The sequence below is a fragment of the Microcaecilia unicolor genome, chromosome 8, assembly GCF_901765095.1.
Source record: "Microcaecilia unicolor chromosome 8, aMicUni1.1, whole genome shotgun sequence".
NCBI classification, from domain to species: domain Eukaryota; kingdom Metazoa; phylum Chordata; class Amphibia; order Gymnophiona; family Siphonopidae; genus Microcaecilia; species Microcaecilia unicolor.
This window is the reverse complement of record NC_044038.1, coordinates 183,746,747-183,765,548: the sequence shown is the minus strand read 5'-3', so window position 1 is coordinate 183,765,548 and position 18,802 is coordinate 183,746,747. Positions and strand designations below refer to the sequence as shown.

Below are 18,802 nucleotides of genomic sequence, written 5' to 3'. Positions count from 1 at the left end.
TCTACTCTGCTTGTTCAGTACTCTGAATAGGATGTAAACTTTAATATCTGCCATAAATATTTGATTGTTTTGAATGATGGCAGTTCATTAAAGTGTCACTTTGGTTTGGGTAAAGTATTTAAGCCTCTGTGTTTGCTATTAAAAGTTCTTGCAATGCACAGGTTCCTCTCCCTTGCCTGGGATACAGAGATTGTATGTAGGGGGAGGGGGTAGAAGACTTGTGTCGTATACTAGAACCTAGGGTACAGCACCCACAAAGTATTTGAGTCACTAGTATTATCTCACCCAGAACCATAAGCTGTTTCCCAGAAGGAAGACATCTGTACTGGGCTTCTTTGAAAAATGACAGCTTCTGTTATGCATCACAGAAATTTGATAGTATAAAAATGATCTTTATCAAACTTTAATGATAAATATTTATTGCAACATTGTCCTTGATGCTGAATGATATTCTCTCAATGGAATGTGATTAATAGAATATCCCATTCAAAACAGTCACTATCACACAAGGGGGAGGGGCAGTGGAGAGTCTGTGAGATCCAGTCTTTCATGGCTGGAGAGGTAGATTTAGCTGGACTCCAAATAGAGAAACTCAGGGCAATGCATCTATTGTTGCTTAAATTCCAGGTCTACTCTTACACATAATGCAAGATTTGAGAGCCTCTTGTGAGGAACCAACCTTTGATAGAATCTCAACAAAAAGGTGACAACCTCACAATTATGCTTAAGGTGGATGCTAAAACCTGAGAATGCCCAGAACTTCCATCATTGTGTATGAACTCTATCTCTGTTTTCTTTTCTGGCTTTTCATCCTTCAGCTCCATTAAATTTGGCTCCTACTCAGGTTTCAGGACTAAAAACCTTCATTTACAGATAGACAGAGTTTTTTTTTTCTTTTTACCCATTTATAACCCTCTCCTATCTTGTGCAGTCACTTCAGCAGCATTCCGGACTCCCACTCCCTCTGGATCTTGCCACAAATGCACCCTTGAGCTAATCAGTAGGTGTCATTGTTGTTCAAGGCTGGGTCTTCCTCCCCACCCAAGACTGAAAATACTGTCTCAGCAGGCATCTCCAAAGAACAAAAGCCAAGCATGAGAATCAGATCTAAACCTCCTGAAGATCAGCACTCAGCTGCTGAGCCAGGACCACTAAGGTTGAAATATTTGTGTTGGGTTACATTATCTCTCCCTCCCTCCCACATCAGTAATCAGCAGTAGTTCTGGTTTCTGATGTTTCTGCTACTGTCACAGATCTGTGGTATTCAGAGAAGAAGTAGCCTCCTCAGAGTCTTGAAAGATGTTTTTGTGGTCCTGTAGAGCTGCAGTTAGAGGTTCCTTAAATTTGATGAAATCCTGCTGTGCTCCTTCCAGTACCAGAAACTTTACATCTGTATTCATCTGTAGAGAAAAGAAAGTATGGATGGTGAAAAAGAGACTTGAGAACAAGAAAGAGGGAAAGAGGTAGGATAATGAGAGAATCCCATTGAGAGAGTGAAGAATGAGACAGAAAGAGAAAATGGGGCAACAAGACTGAAGTATAGCGACAGAGAAGGAAAGAAAACAAAGTGAAAGTGACAAAGAGAAAAAAAGTGGGAAAGGTATAAGGGAGAGAGGGGACGATAAAGGGATAAGAAAGAACAACCGAACAGAAGTGGATGAGAAGGTAACAGAGGACAACAGTGAGCATTAATGGAAGAAATCATCCCGCCAGACAGGATAGTTAATGCCAGATCCTGGTGTGTCTTGAGGAACCGCACCTCAGCTTTACCTTGAGATGGACAATGGGGTAATTCTATAAGGTGCTGGCTAGTTTAGGTGGCAGGAACCCACATAAATGGAGGTGGTAAAATAAGCTTCTTTACAGAATACCAACCAATGGAATAGCACTGTATGTGCCATGATTTGTTCAAGGGCACAGCACACAAGTATGTGTGTAAATTATAGGCATCTACATTATGTGTGTTCTGGTCATTAAGGCTGGTATAGCTGATTATGCCTTAAATGGAGGCCTGTTTCTGCCACTTGTGCCAGAGGATTTGCCATCTCATTCAGGGAATAGGCGCCTGCCTACCCTCTCACAGAATTACCCTCCAGGAGTAAGATCTATTATAAGACAAATGAGTTTCTTTTATGCTTTAAATTGTCCTTTATAATTTTACCTTACATGAAGAAGAAAGTGTTGCCTTCAAAAGCTGGTCAAAAAATGTGTTGTTTGTCCAATAAACAGAGGTACCATTTTATCTTCTTCTTTGGTTTGGTTTTCTTTCTATTTATTAACTTTAAACATGGACTAACAGCCCTACATGAAGAAACTGATAAACATCCTGAAATGGGACCCAGAAGGGAATCAGCTCAGTCCAAATGGGCACATTGCTTATAACGGTAACTAGATTCTCCCAAATGGAACAATATACGTTGTTCAAAAATGCACTGCTCTTTAATCTTCGTTGTCATTGTGGAATCCTCTGCTATGCTGTCTTCTGTGATGCAGTGTTACACACAGTATAGTAACATAGTAACGTGGAGGGGCATAATTGAACGTCGCTGGCCAAATAGATCGCCGGCGATCTATGTTGGTGGCGGTGCTACAGCTGGCCGGAACCGTATTATCGAAAAAGATGGCCGGCCATCTTTTTTTTCGATAATATGGTTTAGCCCGGCCAAATGCCTTGGAGTTCGCCGGGTTTGAGATGGCCGGGTTTGTTTTTCAGCGATAATGGAAACAAATGCCGGCCATCTCCAACCCGGCGAAATCCAAGGCATTTGGTCATGGGAGGAGCCAGCATTTGTAGCGCACTGGTCCCCCTGACATACCAGGATACCAGCTGGCACCCTAGGGGTCAGTGCGGTGAGACTTCAGAAAAACCTCCCACATGCCATAGCTCCCTTACTTTGGGTGCTGAGCCCCTCCAACCCCCCCCAAAATCCCACTTACCCACAATGTACAACACTACTACCGTAGCTCTTAGGGGTGAAGGGGCAACTACATGTGGGTACAGTGGGTTTTTGGAGAGCTCCCATCTACCAGCCACAAGTGTTACAGGTGGGGGGGGTTGGCCTGGGTCCGCCTGCCTTAAAGTGCCACTGCGGTACCCACTAAAAAGTGCTCCAGGACTGCATACGCGCAGAGCCCTCTAGGACTTCTTGCTGCTGTATAATCTTGGCACACCAGTTGACACCTGAAGACTAATCTCTTTGAAAAAAGTCCTTTATTTGAATAAGCACGTTTACTCACAGTTAACTGCAGATCAGAGGTTGTGCCACACTGGCAAAGAGTCTCCTTGGTACTGAGATTAGCAGTAGGTCAGAGCTGGCAGAATGGTGTACAATGCCCTCTTTCAGCAACATTCAAGGTAATAACTAAGTTCTCTAACGTGGGTGACACATGAAAGGGATCTAAAACTGGCTTACAAAAATGGCCACTACCTCATGGACTACCGGAAACAAAACAGGGCACACTCTGACCCAGTTAGCAGGGGGGAAAAGCACCATGGGAGTACAGCCCAGTACCCTACACCCACTACAATGCATTGCTGATGTGACTCTGCAGGGCACCTAACAGAAAAGGTGTCACACTCACCCGAGAGCCACATCGCAACCAGGGAAAGGCTGTCGGAGGATACAACACATTCTGCTGTCATGAAGGTGGGTACGGCATTTGAGGCTGGCATAGAGGCTGGCAAAAAAGGTTTTAGTTTTAATGTTTTTTAGTATGGGAGGGGGTTGGTGACCACTGGGGGAGTATGGGGAGGTCATCCCCCATTCCTCCAGTGGTCATCTGGTTCATTTGGGCACCTTTTTGAGGCTTGGTCATGAAAATAAAAGGACCAAGTAAACTCGGCATATACTGCTTATTGCCGTTTTTTTTCCATTATTGTCGAAAGCCGGCCATCTGGTAGCCACGCCCATGCCCGCCCATGTCCCGCCTTCGCTTCACCGCCGACACGCTCCTTTGAACTTTGGCCGGCGACGCAATGGGAAAGCGGCGATGTTGCCAAAAAAGCGGCTTTCGATTATACCGATTTGGCCGCTTTTCCGAGATCGCCGGCCATCTCCCGATTTATGTTGGAAAATGGCCGGCGATCACTTTCGAAAATGAGCTGGATAGTAACATAGTAGATGACGGCAGAAAAAGACCTGCACGGTCCATCCAGTCTGCCCATCAAGATAACTCATATGTGCTACTTTTTGTGTATACCCTACTTTGATTTGTACCTGTGCTCTTCAGGGCACAGACTGTATAAGTCTGCCCAGCACTATCCCTGCCTCCCAACCACCAGCCCCGCCGCCCAACCACCGGCTCTGGCACAGACCGTATAAGTCTGCCCAGCACTATCCCCGCCTCCCAACCACCGGCTCTGGCACAGACCGTATAAGTCTGCCCAGCACTATCCCCGCCTCCCAACCACCAGTCCCGCCTCCTGCCACCGGCTCTGGCACAGACTGTATAAGTCTGCCCAGCACTATCCCTGCCTCCCACCACCGGCTCTGGCACAGACCGTATAAGTCTGCCCAGCACTATCCCCGCCTCCCAACCACCAGTCCCGTCTCCCACCACCGACTCTGGCACAGACCGTATATGTCTGCCCAGCACTATCCCTGCCTCCCAACCACCAGCCCCGCCTCCCACCACCGGCTCTGCCACCCGATCTCGACTAAGCTCCTGAGGATCCATTCCTTCTGCCCAGGATTCCTTTATGCTTATCCCACGCATGTTTGAATTCCGTTACCGTTTTCATTTCCACCACCTCCCGCGGGAGGGCATTCCAAGCATCCACTACTCTCTCCGTGAAAAAATACTTCCTGACGGGGTGTGGATAGAAACCCCTGCTTCTCACAGTGCATTACTTCCTGTGATGCACTGTGAGAAGCAGATGGTAACATGCTGTGCATTGTGTCTTGTGATGCAGTGTGTAAGATGTGGATGGTCACAGGCAGTGCATTATGCATTGTGATGTATTGTGAGGTGCAGATGCTCATGGGCTGTGGATTGCATCCTATGGTTCAATATGGGATGCAGATGGGGGGAGCTACTTTTTCCAAATGGTTTTGCACATGCCATGATGGGAATGAATCTCACTCCTAAGCCAGGGTATGTGAAGTCTGATCTCAGTCTCTCAGATTTACTGCTAATGCTCACCGTAGTCCTTCCATTGTGCCAAAGAGAGTTTCCCTCTGAAGTTCATAAGATGCAACATGCATGGGCAAGTTACCCAGGTGTCTTGGGAATTCTTTTTTATCAAGTCTGTGTCAGCCAAAAGAATGGGAAGAATTTCTGTATCTTTCTGCTACATTTTTGGACTGCATTTTTTTGATATTTGTGAATCATGTAAAGAGAAAGTAGATCCTCAGAGTAATCATTCGGGACTGACACCCCTATGATTAATGCCATTCTGGTACCACTATGTCCAGTTTTCTTGCATCCAGATTTTTATTGGTCAGGATAGTGATGTCCCAGGTTATCATAACCTCTTCGTTTTCCACAATTCTCTTAGGGTCAAGATCCCAATGAAATTCTGGCAGGCACAGCCGTCTTATGATGTTTCAAAGTTTCCAATGAATGAGACCCACCTCTATGTTGTGCCTTTCTGTATAAATGTTTCTGCCATCAGCAGTTCCCAGACAGCCACGAGATGAGTACCCATTTCCACCTCTTTCTTACAGAATCTACAATGTCTGTGGTATCAGTTTTTTTCTAGACTTGCTGTAAACCATCTCACCTGTAATCCACTCTCTTGAGCTGCAACTATCAATCTCTCGTCCTTAGGTTTCAGTTCTCCTCTTCTTAACTATTCCCATGTCTGGCCTTGATCCACATGATTCACATGGAGTAGCAACTCTACATTTCCTACTGTATTTGTGCATTTATCTGTTTGCTGATCTACTTATTTCAAGAGTTTTTTTCTCCTGCTCTGTAAATTCTGTAAGTTCCATTCCTGTGGATTGTCACTCATTCCTTCTGCTCATTGGAACACCTACCCAAGTTTAATGACAGAACTGGATTCTGGACTCTTGATCTCATACTTCAGCACTTTTTCTGTGTTTGGATCTGTTGATGCTGTTAAATAGGCCTGAAGACCTTTGATGATAGCCCTATCTTCCCAATACTGAAAAACATTTAACCAGCCAGGAACAGCACCTGGCCAGTTAAATGGCACTTAGCTGGCTAGCTGGCGATATTCAGCGTGAGATAGTTGGCTGTCTCCCGCTGAATATCGCCAGTTAGCGGCTAGCAGCTACCCGGTTATATCGCATGATATAACTGGCTATCCGTCTATTTTTAGCATGGGTTTGGCAGCCATCTTTGGCCACATGTATAGCTGGAATATCTTTGGCCAGTTTGAATTTAACTGGCCAGTGCCAAATATTGGCTTGGCTGGTTAAATTCAAACTGGCCAAAAATAAACCACATATTCAATGTCGGTCAACAGAAATGGCCCGGCATTGAATATTTGGCATTACCACCGACTGCGGAAATTAGCTGGGCTAACTCCTGCATTCTGAATATCGGCCCCTATATGTATACTATGAGGCTCTAGGAATGCAGTCTCAGCAGGCACTGATTCTTATAGATTACCTCGTGAGCATTGAGGAATTTCCTTATGTGTACATCCAATTTTTCAAAGTAGTTAAAAGTCCAGTCCACAATTCCAGGACTCACAAGTTGGTTGATGGCTTATATCTTATTCTTTGATGTTAGAGCACTTTTCAAGATAAATTTTAATCTCCTGTAATACTCTTTGCTGGTCTTTTGTCTCTGTATTTTATACTGGATTACTAGCCGTTAAGCCCGTAACAACGGGCTAGTTTTTTGTTTTCCTATGGCCTCCCCGCCCCCTCCACCAACCCTGCTCTCTCCCCTGCCCTCCCCCCAGCGTCTGTTTCCCTCAGTTCCGCCCCCTCCTTCCCTCCCTGCTCCCTCCTCCTCCGATTTCCACGCCCATGTCCAAGCCCTCCTCCCTATTGGGCTGTACTGCTGGTGGAGGCGGGGCTTGGACTTATACACTCTCAGTGTCCCGAGTCCAACTCTACTGCGCATTTGCAGGTGAGTCGGTCACCTGCCGTTTATATGTTTGATTGCTCCTTCCTTGACTCCTAAATATTTATATACCCCTTCCTGTTTAAGTCATCAGTCCAAGGAGATATTTTCAGTTTTACTTAATTTCCCTCCTAGGAAAGTTGTCAGGCCAAAAGTCATCCTGATATCATCTGTAGAGCCTTTTGCTAAATTGAGTTGTTCTGCGGAGAGGTGATTGCTGGAACTGTATAGCTTCAAGTCATCTACAAACAGTAGTAATAATGTAACTTCTGGGTCTTTGCCAATTCTAGGATTAAGGCTAAATCCATTACCCACAGAGTTAAAAAGTGTACTCAAAGGATTAAGGGGTAGATGCACTAACAAAAACTTTAATGGCCTTCCCTTACCGATTCCTTAGCGAATTGGTAAGAAACGGGCATGCATCAAGGAAATCACATGCAAATAAGCTGGTCGCTGCTAGCTCATTTGCATGCGATTTCCTTCCAAGCAAGTCGGCCAGCTGAGCATGCGCAGAGCAGCCAAGCGTTATGCTGGCTGCTCTGTGCATGCCAAGGACGTCCTTTATCTCCATTAAAATCTAATCCAAAAACAGTCTTATCATATCTCTCCCCTCAGCCGTCTCTTCTGGACAGCAGAAACTTAGCCTCCAAGCATGAGTGGGGAAAACTAACAAACGAAAACAAGTAGAAATTAGCATCAACAGAAGTTATTCTGTAGGGCTTCCTATAAAGATCACATTAGGGGCCACGCCCAAACAACTCCCTCCCCTACAGAAGCAAATTGCTTTTAAAATATTGCCACAGAGACCCAGAATCTTAAAATATTGACAACCTGTATCTACCTCAAATCAAACTGTATGACTCTCATTCACCCTTACCACGCTCCACACGGGTCTTCATAGACAAATTGATTGACACAGAACTTTTCCCTCACCTTGGAATCTTCCAGTCACAATCTGCAACACATCCACTCTGATCGATGATTGGCTCACAGTATTCACTGTGCTAGAAGAACATTTTTCTTTCCGAACATCTTATTGGTAACTTATCAGGCGTACGCACGGCTCCTCCCCCTCCCGTCACTCTTTGAGGAACGGGATTGCCTTGCAATGTGTGGCACGACACTCCCCACACATAAACTCGAAAACAGAAAGCATCGAGCAACGCCGTATGTGTCATTGGGCCAAGCTGCTGCCAATTATGATGAGGGTGTGCGTGGTGTACTGGAGATGGAGTGTGGTTTTTGCCATATTTTCATGATGAATGTAATGTATTTGATCAATTTAGCATTTATTTCTTACATTTCAAGGCAACATATTATCCAGGAGTGTGGAATGCTATCAAAGATTTTCTTATAATCAATCCATGCTACACTGAGATTTCTGCTTTTCTAAGCACGAGCTATGATGGCGTCATTTATCAAGAGCTAACCTAGTACTTTACCTAGGTCCCAAGCTATGTATTGCATTGTGGAGGAGTGGCCTAGTGGTTAGAGCACTGGTCTTGCAATCCAGAGGTGGCTGGTTCAAGTCCCACTGTTGCTCCTTGTGATCTTGGGCAAGTCATTTAACCCTCCATTGCCTCAGGTGCAAACTTAGATTGTGAGCCCTCCTGCAATAGAGAAATATCCAGTGTACCTGAATGTAACTCACCTTGAGCTACTTCTGAAAAGGCGCGAGCAAAATCCAAAAAAAAAAAAAAATTTGTGTTATGCAGTGTGGATTGGAGATGGTCTTGGGCTGTGCATTGTGTCCTGTGATATTTCATTGGGATTGGCTGCATTATATTCCATATGATCCTATGCTTTTCCTATCCTTAAGCTGACCTCCTCCACATTATTTAACATCTCTCACAGTCACATGGGCTCACCAGTCACATGAGAGTGAAGGCAGTGCTGACGGCAGGGAGAGACAATAGAGAAGAGCCCAGCAAAGTCTGACACTGGAGGAAATACACTGAGGAGCTGTAGATGCTACTTATTCTCACCTGGACTGCAGAAGGAATGTAGCCCTTTTCCACCAGGTACCCAATGCTGTTTTCATCCAAGGAGTTCAAACTGAAAGTCAGAAGGATTGGATCACACAGGGGTCAGATTCAGCTGTTGAGAAATGTGCTTTCTATTTACACACAGACCCAGATGAATAAACAGACAGAGAAATACAGAGAGATGTATTTATGCAGACACATGACAACAAAAAACAAAGCTAAGGTTTCCGCAGGTTGAAGGTTCAAGACTCACCTAGCAGTGTCTGAGGGCTGCTCTTCGAATTCACGGTCAATAATTGGGACTGGACTGAGATTGAGCACAGGGTTGGCCCTGAAAGGAAAGAAAGGAACAACATAACAGAGCAAGAGCAGAGGAGCAGGATCTGTGCAGCTCAGACATGTGATACAAGAAGAGCATGGAAGGTAGTCCAGACACATGAGATGTGTACAGAGCTCAGCCCTGGGGCACAAGAGGTGTACAAAGGCAGCTCAGATATGAGGAAGGTAATCTGGGAGAAAAAGGGGTGTGATTTGAGGGTGCCTGGCACAAGCGAGTAGCCCAAAAGGCATCCTAGGCAAGAAGGGGTGTGCAGAGAACAGCCCAGGCACACTAGCAGAGCTGGAGGGTGGCATTGGCATGTGGGAGGTGAATTTAAATTATGCAAGAAGTGCACTGGTGACCCCAGCAGATTTGTTCCCCTAGTTTACATTATGCAGTCTGTTCTCTCTCCTTCCTCTCTCCCTCCCAAATAACAACTTCCTTCAGTACTTCACAGTAAGGGGTGAATTATAGAAAGTATCTGCTAACATTGACACCCCAAAATATGTGCATAAATGATTACAAAAATGATGGACATGAAGAAGCCACTGCTTGCCCTGGGATTGGTAGCATGGAATGTTACTACTAATTTGGTTTCTGCCAGGTTCTTGTGACCTGTATTGGCCACTGTTGGAAACAGGAAACTGGGCTAGATGGACCATTGGTCTGACCCAGTATGGCTATTCTTATGTTCTTATATTAAGCAAATATGTGCGTAATTACACAAATGGCATGTACACTGTGTGTGCACAGATATTTGTGTAAATGCTACAATTCTGCCTCAATGTTATTCTATAATACAGACATATCTTACATTGCGCTCAATTTACAGGTAGTGGCGCTGATAGGCAGAGTCTGGGCAAGCATGAGTGGATCTCACACACATACATGTAACTTGTAGAATATTGTAACGTTTATACATATCGCCATCATTTTGGAGTGAGCACTGGTGTAATGCTCATAACCTGTTATGCTAGGATTCTATACAGGAAGTTAGGTGTCTCAGTATAGAGGAACTGTTACAGAACTGGTCCCCTAACATCCAAAAGAACATAACTTCTAACACACCTCTTTCCCAACCCCCAACCCCAATTCCTCACAATGCAACTATCAACCTTATTTTCGAAAGTGATTGCCGGCCATTTCCCGACATAAATCGGGAGACGGCCGGCGTTCTCTCAAAAGTGGCGAAATTGGTATAATCAAAAGCGGCTATTTTGACAGCATCGCCGCTTTCCCGTCGCCTCGCCGGTGAAAGTTCAAGGGGGCGTGTTGGCAGCATAGCGAAGGCGGGACATGGGCAGACATGGGCGTGGCTACCAGATGGCCAGCTTTTGTGGATAATGGAAAAAAAAAGCGGCGTTAAGCAGTATTTCGCCGGGTTTACTTGGTCCTTTTATTTTCAAGACCAAGCCTCAAAAAGGTGCTCCAACTGACCAGATAACCACTGGAGGGAATGGGGGATGACCAACCCGTAGTCCCCAAGTGGTCACCAACCCCCTCCCACACTAAAAAAATACAAATCAAAACCTTTTTTTTTACCAGCCTGTATGCCAGCCTCAAATGTCATACCCAGCTCCCTGACAGCAGTATGCAAGTCCCTGGAGCAGTTTTTAATGGGTGCAATGCACTTCAGGCAGGCAGACCCACGTCCATCCCCCCCTTACCTGTTACACTTGTGGTGGTAAATGTTAAGCCCTCCAAACCCCGCCAAAACCCACTCTACCCACATATAGGTGCCCCCCTTCACCCATAAGGGCTATGGTAATGGTGTAGAGTTGTGGGGAGTGGGTTTGGGGGGGATTTGAGGGGGCTCAGCACCCAAGGTAAGGGAGCTATGCACCTGGGAGCTTTTTTGCATTTTTTAAACATTTTTAGAAGTGCTGCCTAGGGTGCCCGGTTGGTGTCCTGGCATGTCTGGGGGACCAGTGCACTACAAATGCTGGCTCCTCCCATGACCAAATGCCTTGGATTTTGCTGGGTTTAAGATGGCTGGCATTTTTTTCCATTATCGCTGAAAAACAAAACCGGCGATCTCAAACCCGGCGAACTCTGGCATTTGGCCGGGCTAAACCGTATTATCGAAAAAAAAGATGGCCGGCCATCTTTTTCGATAATACGGTTCCGGCCAGCTGTTGCGCCGCCGCCAAAATAGATCGCCGGCGATTATGCCCCTCCACACTACCAGCATTTCTTCACTCCCTCCCCCTCAACAGGAGCTCCATAGTAAGAGGTGCTTCTTCCCCCACCCCCCATCTTCTCCTCCAGGCCTAGTACTCCCTTGCTGCCCCCTGCTGGTTTCATGGTCTCTTGGCGCTATTGGTAAAGTGTCCATAAGACATACTGGAGCAATTTTCAAAAGCATTCTCCTGACTCTTTTCAAAATCATAGAGAAAAGGGGCACGTCCAGGGCTCTCTCAGCAAAACTGATATGGGAAGTTTCTTTTCCAGTGCCTAAATTTCCCTTTCAGAATAAGCTGGGCAGGCCCACAAGTACAAGGTCTACACAGGTCATCACATTCTACAGGGGACTGAAAACCGCTCTTCCCAGATAAACATTTACCCTTCCATGTTGTACTTGTTTGTACCAGGGATGTTTGGTGCATGTTGCAGGGTATCTTCTCTGACAGTTTTTGCCTTTTTCAATGCCTTCAATGCCTTCAGCCGTCTCTGGAAGCTGCAAAGAGTAACAAGTGGAAACAACTGCAGAAATGTACACATGACGAACAGTAAGACTGGCCACTGGACGTGAGTCAGTGGTGGACAGAGAGAGTTCTTCTACCTTTTCCGGATGCAAACCAGGGCCACAATCATAATAACAATGGAAAGAACCAATGCGGCCGTAAGTCCTGCCACGATTCCAATCAATTCCATCTCTTTGTTTGGAGACTGACTGTCACGATTGCCCGAGGCCTGAGGAAAACACAAAGAATGACCTGAGTCCAAGCCTCAGTCTCTGAACTCTACATAACAGAGGGATAGATAACAACTCGCTGGGGTCAGCCCCTGACCAATCATTCCATCCCATCTAGAGATAGGTGACCTAGAGAAAGAAAAAACAGTGTGCAGGTGTGTGTTGTGGGGGGGGGGGGGAGTGGGATAGGGAGGGGCAAGCATTGCTTACAGCCCAATCTCACCTCAGCTCTGTATCCCATGAATAGAATAATACTCTACACACAATTGCCATCAACTATCCATCTCATGGAAGTGTAACAAGACCCTCAGAGGGCTTCCCTCCCCAACATACTCACAACCAGGTAAAGTTCCAGATGATTCAGTTCACTCCAACATACTCACAACTAGGTAAAGTCCCAGATGGTTGAGTTCACTCCAACATACTCACAACCAGGAAAAGTTCCAGATGATTGAGTTTACTCCAACATACAACCAGGTAAAGTCCTAGATGATTCAGTTCACGCCAACATACTCACAAATAGGTAAAGTCCCAGATGATTCAGTTCACTCCAACATACTCACAACTAGGTAAAGTCCAAGATGATTGAGTTCACACCAACATACTCACAACTAGGTAAAGTCCCAGATGGTTGAGTTCAACATACTCACAACCAGGTAAAGTTCCAGATGATTGAGTTCACTCCAACATACTCACAACTAGGTAAAGTCCCAGGTGATTCAGTTCACTCCAATATATTCACAACTAGGTAAAGTCCCAGATGATTGAGTTCACACCAACATACAACCAGGTAAAGTCCTAGATGATTCAGTTCACTCCAACATACTCACAACTAGGTAAAGTCCCAGATGATTCAGTTCACTCCAACATATTCACAACTAGGTAAAGTTCCAGATGATTGAGTTCACACCAACATACTCAGAACTAGGTAAAGTCCCAGATGGTTGAGTTCAACATACTCACAACCAGGTAAAGTTCCAGATGATTGAGTTCACTCCAACATACTCACAACTAGGTAAAGTCCCAGATGATTGAGTTCACACCAACATACAACCAGGTAAAGTTCCAGATGATTGAGTTCACTCCAACATACTCACAACTAGGTAAAGTCCCAGATGATTGAGTTCACACCAACATACTCACAACTAGGTAAAGTCCCAGATGGTTGAGTTCAACATACTCACAACCAGGTAAAGTTCCAGATGATTGAGTTCACTCCAACATACTCACAACTAGGTAAAGTCCCAGATGATTGAGTTCACACCAACATACAACCAGGTAAAGTTCCAGATGACTGAGTTCACTCCAACATACTCACAACCAGGTAAAGTTCCAGATGATTCAGTTCACTCCAACATATTCACAACCAGGTAAAGTCCTAGATGATTGAGTTCACTCCAACATACTCACAACTAGGTAAAGTCCCAGATGATTCAGTTCACTCCAACATACTCACAACTAGATAAAGTCCCAGATGGTTGAGTTCACTTAATGCTTCACCATCCTTCAGGAGAATTCTGAAAACCAAAAAATAAGATGTGAGATCCTTTATATGAGGCATGACTACTATCAAGTCTTGCTGCTTTTACCTAACTAACTAGTAAACAAGAACCCCCACTGTTCCTCTGACACCCCCTCACAACCAAAGCCCTGTTACTAAACTGAAATCATAGCTGGGTGCTCTCTGTTACATATTCTGCTTTATTTGAATGCATTTAGATATGTTACCCTGATTTGTATGTCTTTCTCCTTGTTTTTCTCCCTTTTCATTCAATTATAATTCACTTAGAATAAGTTGTTTTACATCAATGCAATATCAACTTTTTCATGGTAAATAAGGGATGTAGGTGCTGCGGGGCCGATGTGAATGTGCCCAAGCAGCTACTCCTGAAGGTTGAGGAACATGGGCAGGTCCCCTCAGAGGTTAAGAAGCAGGAGGAGGAACAACCCTCAAATTGGTGGCCAGTGACTTAAACTGTCCCTTGGCTTTACCACTAGCAAACCCATGTTTTATTTTGTTTTTACCTGATTCATTAAGAGAGGGTACCAGCAACTGTATCAGAGCATGGCCTTACCAGCCCAAAATTTTATTTCTAGACAGCAGCTGGAGGGGGCTAGTAGTGCAAACAGATGAGCCCAGCAGCGTCACCATACAATAAAGAATAGCCCTGAAGGAGGGAAGGGGAGAGACAGAAACACTGGGTCACTAAGCTGACCAGCAAATCAGGAAGTACTGAGGAACTTCTGTCTTGACCAGCCCTTGCCCTGCTAGTTCTCTGGAGTTGATATCAGAGGTAGGGCTACTGTAGCAACCAGAGCCTCAGAGCAATCTACCACAAATTTGCTAGAGCCAACCTAAGGGTATCTGATGCTCTAGGAGAACCTTCAGTCATGCCCCCCCCCCCCCGACAGCTAAAGGCCCTTCCCCCTCATCACTTTATCTTCTCTACCACTTCCAAATGTCCACATCACCCCTTTCCTGCCTACCCAAGTGTCCATCTCTCCTCTTCCTTACACCCCTCCCCCCTCAAGATGTCCAGCTTCTCCTTTATTTCACTGAGGTGTCCAACCTCTACCTATCCCTAGTCCCCCAGCTGAAGTGTCAAGCTGCTTCTTCCTTCTCTACCCACCCTATCTCCTGCTGGGCCTAATTCACCTCTCCTTGCACTCACTATGGCTACTGCTGCATTGCCCTGCCCCATCCGACTAGGCATTCAGCTGCAAACCTGAGCCAATGTGGCTGGCACAGAGCCTTGAGCATCCCACACCCTCCAAACTTCCTGTTTAAGAGAGGCAGGAAGTAGCAGGCCTGAGTGGTTCAAATGCTCAAGGTGCCACACTGGGTGGACTGATTTTTGTTCAGTAGAGAAGCTGCCTGCCTTGTCTAAGGTTGCCAACTTTTCCACAAGACTGGACACCCATCTGCAAAACGTATGTGTGTGGGGGGGGGGGGGGGGAGCAGAAGTGGAAATGTTAAAAATCTCCTCTGTGACTGAGAGCATGAGGAAGAGGGGGTATATTCTATAAAAAATTAATGTTATGAATGTATCATAGTATTTTAATGATTAAATAATATTAAATTGCACTGGGAAATGCTCGGTCTCTTCCCCCCCGTCCCCCACCCCACCCCCAGCTAGTCCCCAGCACTCACTGTTCTTTCCAGTCTTCATGCTCTCTGTCAATCCACAGGCAGTCTTCACTCACTCTCCCCCTCCCTAGCCAGTCCCCAACCAGCTCTCTCTCTCTCCCTCCTTCCCTACCAACCTTCAGGCAGTCCTCACTCTCTCGCTCTCCTTATCAGTCCCCAGAAGTCTTCATTCACCTCTCTGAATAAAAATATAAGACTGCACTGCAATAATTTAGAAATGTTTCAGTTATCCTTCACCATGCAAATCACATTAACAGCATGTTACACACTATCCACAGCACTCCATCCCATATTCTCTCCCTCACCCTTACCTCCTTCTAAAGCGTCTTTCATCCAAATTCCTCCCCTCACATGCACTCCTCCACCTACTTCCTGTTCTCCCTTTCTATCCCACTCTCTCTCATTTATTCACGTTCCACCCATCCCCATTCACTCAATCACATTCACCTCATGCTCTCTCTGTCCTTACTCCCATCTCCATGTCCTCTGGACTCCCTAAGCCCTTGCACTCCTCATGAACTCTTTCTCTCTCCCCTGCCCCCAAATACCCTGTATGCTTTTCCTTCCTCTCTCAACATGTTTCATTCTGGTCTCCCACCCCCCCCCCCCCTCTCATTCACCCATCCCCTCAAACAAGGACACAAATCTATTCACTTAAATATTTTGGAGTTGACTCCATCATGATCTACATTAGTCCTTAAAGTAAGTCGGGTCAGAGTTGGGACAATCTGGAGAGAGGAGCAAGGAAGGAGGAAGGACTGCCAGAGATGGCCTGGCTTATAGGTGATTGGTGGCCCAGTGGCCATATGGGTCAGCAGAAGTCAGGTCAGGTCAGTTGGCACTCAGCAATCTGAAGGCCTGCCTTGCTCAAGAGCAGGAATACCAATGGGCAGCATGTCTTCTTGGGACTCGGGTCCTGACCAGGTCCCGACTCCTTCATGGTGGAAAAGGAGCAGGCACTGGGACTGGGTGGCCAGCTGGGAAAGAAGGAAGGAAGACAAAGTGGCTGCCCAGTGTTTCAAGTTTAATGCTACTCGATATACCCCCCCCTTAGAGTACTCTTCAGAGCAGTTTACAGAATATATATAATACAGTAGGAATGGAAGTACATCATTTCATAGGAGAGAAAATCGTATTGGACATTAATGAACTCTTTTACCTCAACCCAACTTGATTGAATCTTATCTTCCCTATCCCAATACAACATATCTTCCCTATCCCAATACAACATTTTGTACCTATCCCGTACCGGATTTGGTGAATGCCTTCACGGTATTATGTAAGCCACATTGAGCCTGCAAATATGTGGGGAAATGTGGGATACAAATGTAACAAATAATAATAATAAAAATTAGTGAGAGAGTCCAGAGCAGCAGTTCCTAAAGCTGTGCTCCTCTACATTTCTCCTTGCTTGCCCATGCAGTGCTCACACAAGTGAATATTGACAGTGGGGCTCTACTGGGGACCTCTGGAGGTCTGGGCAGCAGCAGGAGGTTGGCTGGATATCTGCAAGCCAGGAAGCAGGTACGGGGGTACTGTCCAGAAAAGATCACATCACCACACACTGAATGCTCCCCCTGCATATGTTGCTTATCTATGGCAGCACAGCAGTGAACACCAAAAAACACTGTAATGCTAGACTGTCAAACCAGGCAGCCATCACACTAGCTGTTCCAGTGCTGCCCCCCGAATTGTGCTGCCATAGGCGGATGCACATTCCACATAGTGGTCAGGCTGACCCTGCAATTGGTTCTTCCTAATTCCCTTGGATAGTCCTGAAGAAAATCCAAGCGTCTTCTTGCTCTCCTTTTCACACGACTGAGTTCTTGAAAGACACGTAAGAGACTGAAACATACTGCTAAATTAATCTAAAGACAATTCTGGAAAATTCATGTGCAGTCAGTCTCACAGCTACTCACGTAGTGAGCTCCTCCGACCTGATAGCTGTTCCATTGCTGAAGATGAAGTACGCCAACATAAAACATTTCACCAGAGCTCTGAAAAGAAAGAACAAGGCCTGTGAACAGAACTGTCATCTCTCAGCAGCAGGTTATGGGGGAGCTTACAGCTCCTACAATCCCAGCCTCCCCCAGGAGGAGGTGCTACAGGAAATGGTGCACATACTGTACCTCTCAGCTCCAGCTTTTAAAAGGTTGATTTGTCTGATTTACTTGCCTGGGAAATGCTTTGGTGTCTGCAACAGGTTTGATTCCTTGTTCATAGACATTTGCTTTAGTTGCTGTCTTCAGCAACCTGTGAGAGAAATAAAAGAGACTGTAGGGTCGGGGAAGCCTCCATCACTAGACACCTGTTAGCACAAAGCCATACGGCATTGCAAAGTAGCAGGGCATGGTATACCAGTAGCTGATATGCCCATCACCTAGGGCAAAGGCATGCTCTAATCTCAATTTCTTGACCCTGAACACAGACAGGAGCCAACCTTTGGACTGCAGGGATCAAGACGTAAAACATCCAACCTTTGAATTAGCTGGATAAATAGAAAAACAAGCTAAAAGGCAGTAGGGGCAATGGGGTGAGATAACTGGAAGATTAAGGAGTTAATGAGTCATAAAAAATGAAGCATGCTGGGAAAGAGATATGAAGGTGTGAAGGGGATAAGAAGTAACTGGAAGACAATGAGTGGAAGGAATAGTGGGAGGAAAGTAATTGAGTGACTGGAAGGTGTAGAGTGAGTAAGTGAAAAAGGAAAGGCGGGTGAAAGAATTAGGTGAAAGTTTGGAGAAGACAGGAGGACGGCTGAAAGAGGAAACAGGAAGAGTTTGAGAAAGGGGCATCCAAGTTAGGAGATGAGATTTGGAGGGTTACAAAGAGACAAAGAAATCTGGTGTATATTTCAAGCAGGGGGGAAGCTCCTCAGGGTGTCCAGGCTGCAGCCTGCCCTGGGAGTGAGGTGAGTGGGCTTCTTTATTCCTCACACTTGGCACAAACCTCTTCCTGGGGAACAGAGAGTTTTGGATCACAATCTGCTACAATAATGATACGAATAATGGTAACATTTCTGGAGGTACTATTCAAATCTCCTACTAGGTGTACTGTTTTGGGGATACTTTGTAGTATCTCATTTGCAAAGGAAGAGTGACTTCTGTACCTTCGGCCATAGATAGAAAATAGTTTAATACATTTGATATTGCATTCTTCTAAAAAAAACAGAGTAGTTTATAATAGACAATAAAATAAAAATCAGAAAAAGAACGCTAATATTAAATAGGACAGAACTCATCACCCCTGACTTTGCCCCACTTTTTTTTCCAAGTTTACATTCTCTGGGAAGTTATGTACGTGGGTTTCAAAATTCAATCTACATGCGTTTTCCTCCAATCTTGGCCAGCCAGGGAAAGCCATGCCGAGCTCTAGCAACTCTGACACTGTCTGTT

The 18,802-nt window shown here is 45.5% G+C and overlaps 1 protein-coding gene across 1 annotated transcript in view; it reads right to left on the bottom strand.

Annotated features, from left to right (window-relative positions):
• Positions 1-442: 442 nt before the first annotated feature.
• CDHR2 (cadherin related family member 2) overlaps positions 443-18,802 on the bottom strand; it is a 64,800-nt gene continuing 46,440 nt past the window's right edge. The window contains exons 25-32 of the mRNA XM_030213161.1: positions 17,583-17,660; positions 17,327-17,404; positions 13,716-13,776; positions 12,128-12,258; positions 11,909-12,022; positions 9,280-9,357; positions 9,027-9,096; positions 443-1,400 (exon numbers count right to left, since the gene is read on the bottom strand). Of these exons, the coding sequence (XP_030069021.1) occupies positions 1,248-1,400; positions 9,027-9,096; positions 9,280-9,357; positions 11,909-12,022; positions 12,128-12,258; positions 13,716-13,776; positions 17,327-17,404; positions 17,583-17,660 (763 nt within the window). The 3' untranslated portion in view covers positions 443-1,247. The remainder of the gene's footprint in view (positions 1,401-9,026; positions 9,097-9,279; positions 9,358-11,908; positions 12,023-12,127; positions 12,259-13,715; positions 13,777-17,326; positions 17,405-17,582; positions 17,661-18,802) is intronic.